Source organism: Pelodiscus sinensis, chromosome 2 (genome assembly GCF_049634645.1).
Source record: "Pelodiscus sinensis isolate JC-2024 chromosome 2, ASM4963464v1, whole genome shotgun sequence".
Classification (NCBI taxonomy): Eukaryota; Metazoa; Chordata; order Testudines; family Trionychidae; genus Pelodiscus; species Pelodiscus sinensis.
The window spans coordinates 202,892,492-202,907,371 of record NC_134712.1 but is presented as its reverse complement, the minus strand read 5'-3'; the positions used below and the strand labels follow the sequence as shown (position 1 = coordinate 202,907,371).

Here is a 14,880-nt window from a genome sequence, read left to right as displayed (position 1 = left end):
AAATCCCTCTCTTAATATACAAAATGTGCCTTACACTGTATATGGCAGATGCCCCTGTGTTCCTCTCAGAAAGTAAATTTAAAGGTGCAAGACCTTTCCATCCATCCCACTACTTTTCTCTTTTTTTCTCTGAAGAAATCCTATTGCAGCTGCAGAGACTTTATCATTTATATTACTCATAGGAATTAACTTCAATAGAGGACATACTGAATTACATTCCACTTTTTATTTAGCATTGTCTGTATAAACCCAACACTTACTTGACGCTACAAAATGAAAAATACCAAGAGAATTCAGTGCTGATAGATCCCTGCTCCCTACAATTCAAGAACAGTAGAATATGAAGTATGCCATTTAGATTTAGTGAATTGCACACATAACATTGATTAACATATGTGGAGGTATTAAATAAACAAACTCCTTATCTGTTGCTTACTTTTCCCACTAGAATTAAGTTTTAATAGCCAGATTCTCAGTGACTGGCACTTTTTAAGTACCTACAAATAGAATAGTTCACTTCTTTAAGGCTTCAGTTCCAGGAAACAAATAGTACTATACTATTTTTTTGAATTACTATAATACAGTAATAAAGTACTGGGTTGTTTTGTTTTGTTTTTGTTTTTTTGTCAATTCCAGAGATGAAGAAGGGTCAGAGCATTTACGAAAGCGAAACATGTCGGTGCCTTTTATGTTTGCGACTGGTGAGGCTGTGTTGTATGAGGCAGCCTTCCCTTTGCCTGGCCTAATGAATCCCTCACAGCTGAAGGTTGAAAGTGTTGCCGTGAAAGGATCTGCTCCCAAAGCTACACTACAGAAAGAATCTGTTCATCCAAACTCAATTCTGGGTGTCATGTTAAGTCAAGATGAGTCTGTATATCTCTGCCCTCCCGCTTCACAAAAACTTTCCTTTGACAGAAACTTCTTTACAGACACCAGTGATGAACTGGGCAATGTTATTGCCAGTGACTGGCAGGATAATCTCTTACCAACTGGAAATAACATTCTGAAACACGAGCAAACCGACTGTCCCCAGGACAGTAACGTAATGCTTACTGAAGACAATGCAGGGCTCTTTCAAGATAACAAAAACAGTGACTTGTACAACTTCATGAGAAATCTGGGTATTGACTTTGAAGATATAAAATGTATTCAGCAGGATGAAGAGTTTTTTAAAACTGAATTTTCTTGTGTGGATGATATTGGAGACATCGACATAACTGATGAAATCCTGACCTATGTTCAGGATTCCCTAAATAATAAGCCTGACTTCTTGTATTCAGCTTGTCATCGGCAACAGTCAATAGTTCAGGACTCTAGCTGTTTGGTACAGCAACATTTGGGTCAGCAGCAACTTAATCAGCACCAAAAACAAGTGGTTGAGCAGCATCAGCAGCAGTTATGTCAGAAGATGAAGCATATGCAAGTCAATGGGATGTTCACAAATTGGAACCCTAGTAGTAGTGTGTCTTTTAGCTGTTCACAGCAAAAGCCAGTGCAATATGTTTTTTCTGATATGCCTGGCACTACTCAAGAGCTCCCTTACAAATCAGAAGTCAACCCTGTACCTTATGCATGTAGACAAGAGTTTATTCCTTACAAACAGCCCACAAGGCTGGAGCCACAGCTTTCTAATTTTACCCAAATAGATTTCCCCATAGGACATTTTGACAGATCAACCTATCCTGGTTCTTCAAGGTTGGAGGATTTTCTCAGTTCACAACAAGAGAATCAAGTGTGTGGAATCAATTCTCAGTCAGTTATGATAACTCCTCAAACATGCTATGCAGGGGCTGTTTCTATGTATCAATGTGTTCCAGAAACGCAACCGAACTCTATGGATCAAATGCAATATAATTCTATGATGGAGGGTCAACAACTGTTGTTAAATAAGGTATGATAAAGGTCATTGTTAATTTTTCTTGCATGTTGTAATAGTTTTCAGCAGGAAACTAGATGGCTTATGGGATACAGAACCTATGATCAATGAAGCTACAATGAATGAGAGGTTCTGTCATTTCTGTTCATTAACCTGAAATGAGGCATGCTCAGTCTAGGTTCTAGGGAATGTGCCCATATCACAGGAACCTCTACAGTCGCATCTCTGTCAAACTTATACACACATACTACTTGCAAATATCCACCCACTCAAACCTAGAATAAATTGCTAACAGTACAATTGTCTGGTACATTTCATGGTCAATTCAATTCATTTTAACTATACATAGGTCTATTGTGCTTTACAATAAGAAAGAAACTTTCATTGTTTGGACTCTTAAAATACAAAGTTTATGTTAAATCAACATAATCTTGCTGATTAATGTATTTTAAAGATCACGTAAAAAGACAAATTATATTTTTTACCTAACTTGCTTGGAATCGTGAACCCATCCTACACCTGTGCAGGTATTGTGATAGAGGTTTCAAACTATGTAGTAAAACATAATGATACGAGAAACTGTCCTGCTCATATTGTACTTGTAAGATACGACATTTTTAAGAACTAAGACTTATAAATGTTATACATCTACTTTTGTAAAAAATTCAAGTATTTCTTTTACAACATTTAGAACAATGTTTAGAATATGAGATAAATTAACACAAAAATGAAAATTAAATATTAGGCTTGATTAATGGGACTAATTACACTAGTGCAGGAAGTTTACAGTAGAGTGTGGACATAAATTATTGCAAGGAATACACCTATTCCTAAAAACACAATTTTATTTTCTTTAGGGGTATACAGTTTTCAGTTTAAAAAAAAAAAAAAAAAAACTTCAAAAAGAGAAAACGATTAAAGGAGGCAAAGGCTATTCAGAAGCTCACTTTAATTCTACAAAAAAGTTTGAGTTTTATGGCACATAGAAGCAGGAATGAATTCTGATTTTAAACTGGGAGTTAGTGCACTAATTACATTGCATCTCAGTCAAAGGGAAATACAGTGAAACCTTTATCTGGCACTCTGTTAACCAGAAAACTTTGTTATCCGGCATTGCTCCTGGCCACGATACTGTCACATCTTCAGCAGCACAGTTCTGGTTTGGTTTACCATAATTGGCTTAACAATTTTTTATTTAACAAGTGCTAATCATCTTTAACGCAAAATAGAAATGGAGAGACCAGCTGCCTCACACTACAAAACTACCAATATTAAAAACGTGAATTTTACTATTATTGTACATTGTTTTTTCCTAGATTGATGGGACCCTCAGATAACTGGAATTTTTAGATAACCGGAATGCACTAATCCCCGAGCATGCCAGATAACACAGGTTTTACTGTAATATGGAGCAGACAAAGATGAAAACACAATTATTTCCTGTTCCTCAAGTTATTAATTTAAATAATCAGGTCTTCTCTACCTTTCTGTTTTGTGTTATATGCATTAGAAAGGAAGCATTGTCTGAACATTGAAAATGATAGTCGTATCCATATTTATTTTTGTCAGAGTGCAAAACAAAATAATGTAACACAGTAAATTAGTGTAACCAGTCTGAAGATTACTCTTTTAGCAACATTTTTAATGGCTAGAATTGAGTATATTGATAGTTTTGGGAGAAAAAGTTCTAATTCCAAGACAGCTTCTATTGCATTCAAAGAATTATCTGCATTGCAGTGCATTTAAATTGTATTATTGATTTCTGTCATAATAATGATTGGGGTCCCGTCGTGCTAGACATGTAGTACAAGGCATGATTCTTTTTTCCAAGAGTTTACATTCTAAGGCCATGATCCTACACAGATGCTTGTGACCCATGTTCACAGATGCTTGTGAAAATGCATAACCAATACACTTAGCTGTTCTAAATATTCCCAATTTTTGTAACTTCATTTTAAAAATATTTCTCTTACCACTCCTTAGCAAAGATGCCATACCAGAATACTGAACTGTATTGCCACAGTACTAACAGAATGCACTGTCATACTTAATAGGATATTATAAATAGTAAACATAGTTGTCAGTCCATGAAAATGGTTAAACTGCTAGAATGTTGTGTGTGTTGATTTTTTTTGTAGTAATAGTGTTACTGTATCAGAGGAAAACGAGCAGCCTAGGTTAAAAGATGGTAGAAATGTAGCCGTGTTAGTCTGGTGCAGCTGAAACAAAAAACAGGACTGTGTAGCACTTTAAAGACTAACAAGATGGTTTAATAGGTGATGAGCTTTCGTGGGCCAGACCCACTTCCTCAGATCAAACAGTGGAAGAAAACTGTCACAACCATATATACCAAAGGATACAATACAAAAAAATGAACACATATGAAAAGTACAAATCAAATTTCAGAACAGAAGAGGTGGGGAAGGGGGAGAAGGTAAAGGTCTGTGAGCTAATGATATTAGAGGTGATAATTGGGGAAGCTATCTTTGTAATGGGTAAGATAATTACCTTACCCATTACAAAGATAGCTTCCCCAATTATCACCTCTAATATCATTAGCTCACAGACATTTACCTCCCCCTCTTCCCCCCTCCATCCCCCTTCTGTTCTGAAATTTGATTTGTCCTTTTCATATGTGTTCATTTTTTTCTATTGTATCCTTTGGTATATATGGTTGTGACAGTTTTCTTCCACTGTTTGATCCGAGGAAGTGGGTCTGGCCCACGAAGCTCATCACCTATTAAACCATCTTGTTAGTCTTTAAAGTGCTACACAGTCCTGTTTTTTGTTTTAGGTTAAAAGATGTTTGTGTGGTGGCTATATTGACTGTTACTGTCAGAAAAATGAATTATTGCAAATGTGTGAGAGAGAAATGGGGGTAAACTTGCAGTAGTAATCACATAAAATAATTTCCAAAACAAAGCCATGACTTCAAATACTGTATGTGAATTTGAGATATGCTTATTGTAGGTAGGGAGAAGTTATTAATGGTTACAGTAATTAAACAAGTAAGAAAAAGTGTGTGGACAAACATGTTCTATCTGTTATCCTTTTTATTATCCTTCCATCCCTAGTTAGTTTCTATATGACAAGATTTATAGCTAAGGTCCAGAAGGGACTGCTGTGAATGTTTACACTACAATAAAAACCTGCATGGCACATCTGTTTTTGGCCCAGGTCACTTAACTTAAACTTGCAGGGCTCACCTGCAGGGCTATAAAATTGCAATAGGGAGCATCTCAGAGCCAGGGTCCCAGCCTGAGCCTAAATGTTTACATTGCAGTTTTGAGCCTTGTGAGCACGAATCAGATATCCTGGAGTCTGAGACTCAGTGCCATGGGTTTATTATCTCAGGGTAGGTATACTCTGAGCATATGTAGTCTGATCTCCTGCATAACCCAGGTCATATGACTTCTCTCAATTAATTTCTGTTTTAATTAGAGTATGTCTTGTTGACGATGTCTAAACTTCCACAGTAAGTCGACCTAAGTTATGCAGCTCCAGCTGTGTGAATAATATAGTTGAAGTTGATATAGTTTAGGCCGACTTATGTTGTCAACACCACATTGGATGAATGAAAGATATTCTTCCGTTGACTTACTTTTCTTGTTTGGGGCGGAGTACTAGGGCCTACTGAACAGAGATCTGTAGTTGATTTGGCAGGTCTTCACTAGACCCACTAATTGACCACGGGTGCCTCAATTGCCAGATCATCGATCAGCTGAAGTATAGACAAAGTCTTAGAAAAACCTTCAAAACTGATTTTAAATTTTCCAGTGATTAAGAATTCACAACCCTTGCAAAGTTCTTCCAATGGTTCAGTGTCTCTTCAACAAACAAAGACTACTCATACTTACCAGTTACTAGTATATGCTTAGCAAAACCTGCCAGACAACGCACATATTAATAAGTGATCTCACCATAAAATGAATTTAATGAAGAACATTAGAAGAATCTTGCACTGGTAGGGGATAGCTAGTGACTTGGTAGCTATTCTCTATCTCTAACTTAGGATTCTTTCAACATTTCTAAAGATAATTGATGCATCTATCTCAAAAGGATTTGTCACCTTCCGATAGAAAAGCAAGGTAAATCCACAGCAACCTCCTGGAATTATTAGAAACTCAGAGCAAAAATTGCACTTGTATGGCTTGTAGTATTAAGTTTGTGCTATTCTAAGCCAGGTCTTAACCTATCTGAATGCATCTAATATCCGTTAAATCGGGGCTACTTTATGTAGAGTAGTTTGCTCTATTTATCACTAATATATGGAATATTTGGGCATATAATGATTTTTGTAAAATGATGGAAGCATTACATCAATTGATTAAAATAATCCTGGAGAGGAGGGTGATGATATACTGCATTTCAACAATTCTATTCAAGAGCATTGTTGAAATGCAGTATGTCAAGACTGATTAAAAAATACCATTTAGAACAGTCACTTCATTGTGTTAGATATGGTGCTGGTGATCATTTTTCCAAATTATAAACGAACTGAATACGCACTCATGGAAAAACCATAAAAGTTATCCCTCACCAAACACTCTCAAAACATTTCCTTAGGTGGATTTTGAAATTGTAAAATTGTTGGTGAGGAAATCATGGGTGTTGAGGTGGATGATGGTTTCCACAAGTGAAAAGGAAAATCACAGTAAAAATCTGACTTGTACAATCTTTTAAGTCATAAGTGCTTGATCATTCTGTTTTTGGAATCAGTGTCAAAATTCTCATTAGTTTCAACAAAAGTAAGATTGTGCCCATGTTCTTTGTTTGTCTTAACTTTGTTTATTTTAACATAGGATAAGGGACCCTCTGAAGGAAGGGAGGTGATGGTGGGTTCTTGAGTGCACTAGGGGATACAGCGCTTGTGTGTGGAGCACAGGATTGGGAACTCGAGTCCCGCCCACCTTGGGAACAGCCAGACAGCCAACACAGATTGGACCTCTCTGGTTCAGCACCCTTGGGAACTGAGTGGTCCTGAAGGAGGGAATTTGCTGGACCAGCGGAGGTTAAACCTCCGGCTCTTCCAGGGCTCCCCTCCTGGTCACTGGCCTGGCCAGTGCGCTGCCCCCAGCTGTTGGCAGGCCTCTAGTTCCAGCTGCCGCCCTGCTCCAGTCCATGAGGGTTCTTTCCCCTGACAAGTGGGGCTCTGTTCCTCCAGCCACGGGCTCTCCCTACCCCTGGCCAGCAGCTACTTTGATCTCCCAGGCAGCATGGGCTCCATGTCTCCGGCTGCAGGGGCCTCCCTGCCCCCAGCCGAAAGTAGATCCATGCCCTCATTTAGCAGGGGCTTTGCGTCCCCCGCCTATGGCAGCTCCGTGTTCCCAGCTGGCAGGGGTCCCTGCCCCCAGCCAAAGGAGCCATGCTCTTGGCTGGCAGGGTTCCCCACCCAGCCCTGCTCTGGCTGTCGGCCACTGACAAGGCTCCAGGACATTGGTCCTCCAAGCTGCCTGTCTGGCTGAGCTCCCAGCTGTTTACAACATTTGTGGCTGGGGCTTTCTGGTCCAGTGACATCTGTGGTCTGGGCAGGACCATGGATGTTACCGGACCTAAGAATCCTGAACCACAAAGATTCAACCTGTAGTTCAATTTGAAGTTGACCACAGAAGTCAGGATTTACCTGTCTGGCCTATTATGCAACATGTGCAGTGTTAGTAAATATTCACTATTATCAAAAAGTTACAAGTTTCAAAGCTTATTTATTTTTAAAAAATGCCAGTAGACTTGAAGTGCAGAACCAAAACACCATTTATTTTTATATATAGTAATTCTTATTAATATTTTGCAGAAAAAAATGTCCCCCGGAACATTGGAGGAAATAGGGAAAATAAACTTTTAACATCTTAAATATCAATTATATATCAAATTAAATACTTAAGAGTTCTTAATGGCATAAGATTGTACTGAACAACTATTCCTGAGGTAATGCTGTGCCAAAAAAACTCTACAACCAATATTTTACATTTTTGCAAATTTGTTAAAATAATGTAATGTCACTCTGGTTTCAGTTATTTTGGTAATTTATTTAAACTATGGTAAAATAGGTGGAGAAGGAGGTTGGGGAGCATTAGAGGAACATCGCATTGTCTAATAGTAATGAAGCTAAAATTCTTTATTTTTAGTTATTAGACAACATATGCAGCTATATGCTTAGTGTTACATCATAGGCAAATGAAGTGAGGGCTGGGGCCTCATACTCACAGTTTTTATTTGCTACTGACCATCTCCAGAAATGTCAGTAGCAATCTGTTGATGGTTCACATTTTGATAGGAATTTTTTTCCATCCAAAAATTTAGACTTAATTACTGAAAGCACTGGAAGCATGTAAGAGGTCATACGGTCTCTTACAATCAGGCTCCCTTACACCACTCTGGCAATGTAAAGGACCTTTTTTAACATCCTGGGAGAAATTCACTAGAAAGAATGGGAGCAATTTACTGTACTAAGCAAGCAGCCTGCTACATTCTACTCTGCTTGAGAGGACAGAACCTGCCCCATATCTACCTTCTCAGAAACACCCCAAAGCCTTGCCTCTCCATACCAAGCAAGTTACACGCACAGAGTTCCCCTCTCACACATAGCAGTGATCCACATCTCTATCGGCACCTCCAGGCACCAAACCAACCTGCCTGCATTGCTGGGCAGGGCTGTGTGACCACTCTTGTGGTTTCCCTGTACTTCCCTGTCAGAAGTCATTTTTCTGCAGGGAAGCAAAGAAATCTGCTGGGGCCATGAATTCTGTGCATGTTTGGTGATGTAGAATTCCCTGAGAAGTAATTAACCATTAAACTTTATTTTACTAATTCAGAAGTCTGACAATTCTTGAAAACCAGTTTCAGAATTCCTGGCATGGCCAACATGTTTTTCATTTTAGATACTGTACTAGAAAAGTTTTCATAATCCTAAAATACTGCATATGATCTTTGTGTCATCTTAATTTTGGGGGAAGGGAAGTAGAGTAAAAAACCTAAGTCCAAAACCTGTCTTAAGCAAAAGCAGTTCTTGCCCCCTGACTAGAGTAATCTTTGAGACTCATGGAAATATGAAAAAAATGTGTTATTGGGGAATGCTTTCTTTCCCACAGAGAGCTTTCATGGATTCAGATACCCAATTCATAAGATGACATACAATCACTATCAGACACAATGTAAGGTTTTTCTATATATGAAGTTATAAATCCTTTATTAGGTAAAGGGAGGATTGAAATCAGGGTTGTTAGATATCATGTAATTGAATTGGTGTGTAACTGGTAGCCAGTGTGCTCTGACCCTACTCCTGCGGAGCCTCCTGTTAGCCCATGCTGCTGCCGAGGCAGCAGCACAAAGTGGCAGATGGGAGCTGGTCTGCAAGGGGAACCAGTTTAAAAACCAGCTTCCCACGCAAACAAGCCACCTGCCATCCTGCGCTGCTGCCTCTGATACTGAGGCCGCAATGCAGGGTGGGAGCAGAACCTGTTCACAGGGTTCCGAGTGCCCCACAGACCACCTGTATTCAGGGGCTGCTGCTGCGAAGCAACCTCCGTCCGTAGACAGAGGCTGCTTCGCAGCAACTTCTCCTTCTCCACCACGCTGCAGCGTCTGATAGTGCCTCTGTAGGAGGTGGGGGGGATGGCACGCAGGTCCATGGGAGCTGATATGTGCAGGGAGCTGGCTTGAAAGCTCTCTGAGAGAGGCAGCGGTGAGGGGAGGCAGATCCAGTGCTCACAAGGAGCCTGCTTAAAGCCAGCTCCTCACGGGCACCGGCTTCCACTGCCCCCCCACCCAAACTTGCTGCCTCTGATACAGAGGTAGCAGTGGGGGGAGTGCGTGTAGTCAATAGGATTAACCAATAAGCCTAGGCATTTTCTCGACTCTGCACTAACTTCCCTAATTGAAATACTTTAGTGAATTCAGCAATAAAGAAATAGCTGGACCATTCGCATTAGATGTCAGGCATGCCCAGTGTGGTGGGGGTTTGATTTACTACTTATATTGCAGTAGTGCCTCAATCAAGATTCAAGATCCATCTGTGCTAGATAGGGATTGGCTTTAGTTACTATCTATAGCTTATGGTCCTGTCAGCAAGTCCTAAGTCTATTACTTTACCTTTTGGCCTATGACTTCTGCTTATTATGTTAAACATGCTTTTTATGTTAAACAAGATTTACTGTACTTCCCTCTTCACCCATAGCAGTATGTTGTGTATCTGTTGGCCCCAGCCACTTGCAAAGGGTTTGTCTATAGGAATATTGAGTTTGAAGCAAAGTGTAGTGTGAATTGGGAATGTTCAAATGCGTGTAATTGTGGAAACATGGAACTGCTGAAAAATTCAGCAGTTACAAACACCCACAGTCGGGGAGCCAGCTATAGCCTCACACTGCTGCCTCTTTTAATCCGGTTCCTGGCATACACCAGCTCCTGCCTTTAGCCTCACTCCCTGAGGGCGGCAGCCATCTCTCCCAGAGCTCCGCGGGAGTCTGCATGTTAATGTGAACATTAACTGGTAAGCCCAGGCTTATCAGTAACCATTCACACAGTTATATGTTCCCATCCCTAGAATGAATCTACCCTGCACTAGCCTACTGTGATCTAGACATTGTGTGCTCCATGCTGATGAACACGTTTCATTAATGTGCTTTGATCTAGTGCTGTTTCAAATAACTAAGCTCTAGTCCTGTCTTAGGTAAGAAGTAGACGTCCATGTACCTGCAGAAACATAAGCACCTTTTACAGCAAAAATATAGGCTCCAAGTAAGATTGGACACCTACTTCGTTAAATAGCCACTTAGCAAGAGTTTTGTGGATTGCAGTGGTGCCTAAATCTGCAATTTTGCCACATGAATAACTTTGTTGACCTTGGGCTAGGTCAGCAGATCTTGACTAGTTTCTGCTTCCTGTAGAAGAAGCATTTCCTTTACAATCAGAGGCTATGTCTACATAGCTTCCCTCTTCTGCAAAAGATGCAAATGAAGTGTGGATTAGCATATCGCCACACTTCATTTGCATAATTAATTAGGAGCCATTTTTGCACAAGAGGTTTTTGCACAAAAAGGCGCCATCTACACAGTGCCTTTTTCCGCAAAACCCCCCTCTTGTGCAAGAGCCATACTTCTGAAAACATGAGGAAGAATGGCTCTTGCATAAGAGGGGGGTTTTGTGCAAAAAGGAGCTGTGTAGATGGTGTCTTTTTGTGCAAAAACCCCCTCTTGTGCAAAAAGGCTCCTAATTATGCAAATGAGTGTGGAAATATGCTAATCTGTGCTTCATTTGCATAGGCTTTTGCAGAAGAGGGAAGCTGTATAGACATAGACATAATGGGGGGGTGGGGAATAGGAGGAATAAACACCAGAAGCTTAGCAAGATAATTCAGAAAGAATCCCTGTTTCTTATAAATCTAAAGAATCTGTTACCTATAAATTTCACTGTATGCTTTTGAGTTTTCAAAGAAAAAAGTTAGTCACTAATCATTGTAATTTTTTTTCCAGTTCCAAAATGGTTTCAGTGGAATAAACGTAAATGAAGCATATCCCTCTCAGTTAGATGTCATCAGTAACACACAGACTGCCACAAACCTTCAACCTCTTCATCATCCAACAGAATCCCGACCTTTCTCAGATTTGGCATCCGGTGGATTTATGTAATTCACAGCCAATATCCCATCTGTGGTTTTTGATGGATGTCACTTTGGCCTGTGAAGGAGAATTTGATAAGGCTATGAACGCTAGGCCTTAAAGGCCTAAATACATTTTAAGAAGTTGAGGCAGGTTGCACTATATACCAATATGACATGTAATCCAATACCTGACTTTTGAGGTGGGACTAGAAAGTATACTTTGACTAAAAGTGTGCATGCGCTGTTGTCAGTCAGATTGAAAATGTGTTGTTGCTGCAATTGGGATTATGTACTACATACATCACATTGTAGAACATAAGATAAGGCAAATGATTTTATTAATTTAGAAAATAAATGGGCACTTTGACAACCTTACTTGTAATGGCACAGAGGAAGATGTTTTCATGCTTGGTTTATTTTCACATTTTATTTTTAACAAATTAAAATGTAAAAAGGATTATCTTAATTTAAGAGCATCAAAAGCACTTGATTTTACTGCATACTTGGTTCTTTCCTTCAATTACTTATTATTTTAGCTCCTTTTCGGTTTAGATTTCCAATTCTAGCACTTTAATAGATGGATTAAAACAAGATTTGATACACAATTTTAGGTTTTATATAAACAAATGCATTGTGTTCCTTTTACTGTCAATCTTAAGTGCCTCACAATTTAGCTACCTTATTTCAGAAAGGAAGCTTGTTTTGGAAAACATTCTCCAGAAATTAGTCATCAATATTGTTTGAATTATTAACATATATGGTCCTATTGGTTTTCTCCTATACATTTTTAGCAGTTTTGTCTTAATTCTGAGTCTGCTTAGTTGCAACACTTATCTGAAAATGTAAATGTTTTAAATTTAGTTCAAGTAATGATTTTGTTATTCTGTTCTACAGTTCTGATTTCTTCAGGTTAAACAGGGTAAAAACAAAATTATATTTTGCAGGGAGAGGTTGATTCCTCAAGATTAGTTTTAGATTTTCAGTGCTAAAAAACATGTGCCTTATCTTGTGTTAAAACACTTGTAAAGTTCTTTAGAATTAAAAGTACAAGGCTATTCTATGCAAAAATTTTCACCAATATGGATATTGAAAAGGATTAACTTTTAAAATTATTGGGGAAGAGTTCTCTCAATAGTACATAATATTGAGGTTTACTTTTTATAAAAATTGCTTTGCTGATAGTCAAAGTTTGGTTGTAGTTTTTAACATTGCAGTGGGGGGAGGGCGGGTTAAATATTATTCCTGATAAATTGCACTCTAAAGGAAAATAATCTATCTTTTTATGTTTGTGAACCCACTTGAAAAAAATCTATGTGCAAAATATTGAAAAAAGGAGTTCAGTTTCAGAGAGATTATCCTGGATAAGGATTTTTGTATTTTTTTTTTCACAAAAGCTAAAAATATTGCTTTGGTTTGGTTTGGTTTTTTTATTCGAGAGGATTGTTAGCATTGTAGACACCAGTGTTTGGTCACAAATAGCATAATTTAGAAATACAAAAACATATATGTTCAAATGATTGCATACTTTTGTGTGCTGTATAGTTCATATGTAATAAAATGTCTTTGTAAAATATTTTAAACCAGTTAATTTTAATGTTACAACATATATATAAAGAAGAAATGTTTACATTTGTTATGTGTAATATAAATTACAAGTGTAGACAGTTTGTTTAAAACGAAAAAAATAAACCACCTTCTACCTAGCTGGTGTTCATATTGTTTAATCCAAGGACAATTGGAGGAGTTTTTTTTAACTTGAGAAGAAAGAACTTTACAAAATCATTGAAAATGTGATGGAGGTTTCATTCCACCATTTGTGCAATCTGCACCAAAATAACTACAAAGCTAAATACTGTGCTTTAGATTTTTCACCCCAATTCTTTGATTTCCTCTTTGAAATACACTCTGAATTATTAAAAACTATTTCCTTCTATAGTGTAATATGATCTGCTGGATACAGTATCACAGTCAGTTGTGGAATTTCAGATGCATGACTTTACCAGTTCATTTAAATGAAGATACCAAGGGAGAAATGCATGTCAGGGAAATAACTTAAAATTAATAATACTATGAATTTTTCAGAAAAAGCCCTAAAAAGAAATTGTTGTTTGGGACATGAAATTAGATTCTTAAATGTTTCACACTGAAAACAAAAAGTGTTAATTTAATAGCTTCAGGGGGTAGCTGAGTTAGTCTGTACAGGATAAACTTAAAAAACAGCAAATGGTCTAGTAGCAGTTTAGAGACTAATAAAACATGTAAATGGTATCATGAGCTTTTGTGGGCACAGCCCATTTCTTCAGATGATCAGACCATTTGTTGTTTAATTTAATAGCATCTAGATTCATTTCACATTTTAACATTTAGTATTTTAAGATAAGTTTTAACCAATTTTTAGAACATCTTGCATTTCCAGTTAGTATATCACTTTTAAGAGTGTGAATTTGACAATCTGTTATATAAATACTGTATAACTGAAAGATTCAAAGGGATAATGTACATTTTTACATAAGTATAAATAAAAATGTGTATGTTCAGTCTAGCTAAACCAAAAACATGACCTACCACTAAGTGCCAGTGAAGCAGCAGTGCAAGTGTACTGCCTTATTACACGCATTAGTTTTGTTATATATATAATATCAATTTATTTTCTATAGCTATGTCTACAACAAAACTGTGATTATTACTGGATGTTTGTGAGCTATTAATCTACACCAAATTACATCAAAAGTGCACAGGACTTTTTGAAATTCTTTGTAAGCCTTCCAGTTCTGTTATGAGTAAGATATAGCCCATTGTTAATCAGTATTACTATCCAATTTTTGTACCAGTTTTCTTGGCTTGTTTTGCTTTAAGTTCCTATTTCTGATTTGCTATGCCTGCACATGTTATGCAATACATTTCTTGGGTTAGGGTATGTTTTTTGTAATGTTCTTACTGACCTTCAGTAAAGTTTGTAAACATAATATATGGTAATAAAATAATTTGAATGTAGCTGATTTGTATCTTCTTTAACTACAAACAGTTCTTTGTCTATCACAGAAGCTTTGTGATTACACCACTGTAGACTTTGGAATATCCAAAGTATTAGACAAGAGCACATGTAGACAATTTGGGGCTGCATATAAAAACATACATTTCTATCAAAATGACACAAGACAGACAAAATGGTAAATGGTAGCTTATAAGCATTCTGGCTAGCCAGTAACAGTTAACAATTGAGTTGAAGTAGGTACTACTTACTAACCAGATAGTCTGATAACAGAAAACCTGTTTGATAGGCCCAAAATTTGATTTAACACTTTTGCATTAATTTCGCTTTATAGGGCTCCATTTTCTGAATGACAAATTGATACCCTCACTTCTTTAAAACATTTACTCTGAGAGCAAAAAATTAATATATACAAAC

General features: G+C 37.7%; 1 protein-coding gene across 1 annotated transcript in view; it reads left to right on the top strand.

Moving 5' to 3' along the window:
* The window catches only part of AHR (aryl hydrocarbon receptor), a 103,803-nt gene extending 89,338 nt beyond the window's left edge, over positions 1-14,465 (top strand). Inside the window, exons 10-11 of the mRNA XM_075922259.1 lie at positions 637-1,891; positions 11,344-14,465. Coding sequence (XP_075778374.1) covers positions 637-1,891; positions 11,344-11,499 — 1,411 coding nt within the window. The 3' untranslated portion in view covers positions 11,500-14,465. The remainder of the gene's footprint in view (positions 1-636; positions 1,892-11,343) is intronic.
* Positions 14,466-14,880: the final 415 nt, after the last annotated feature.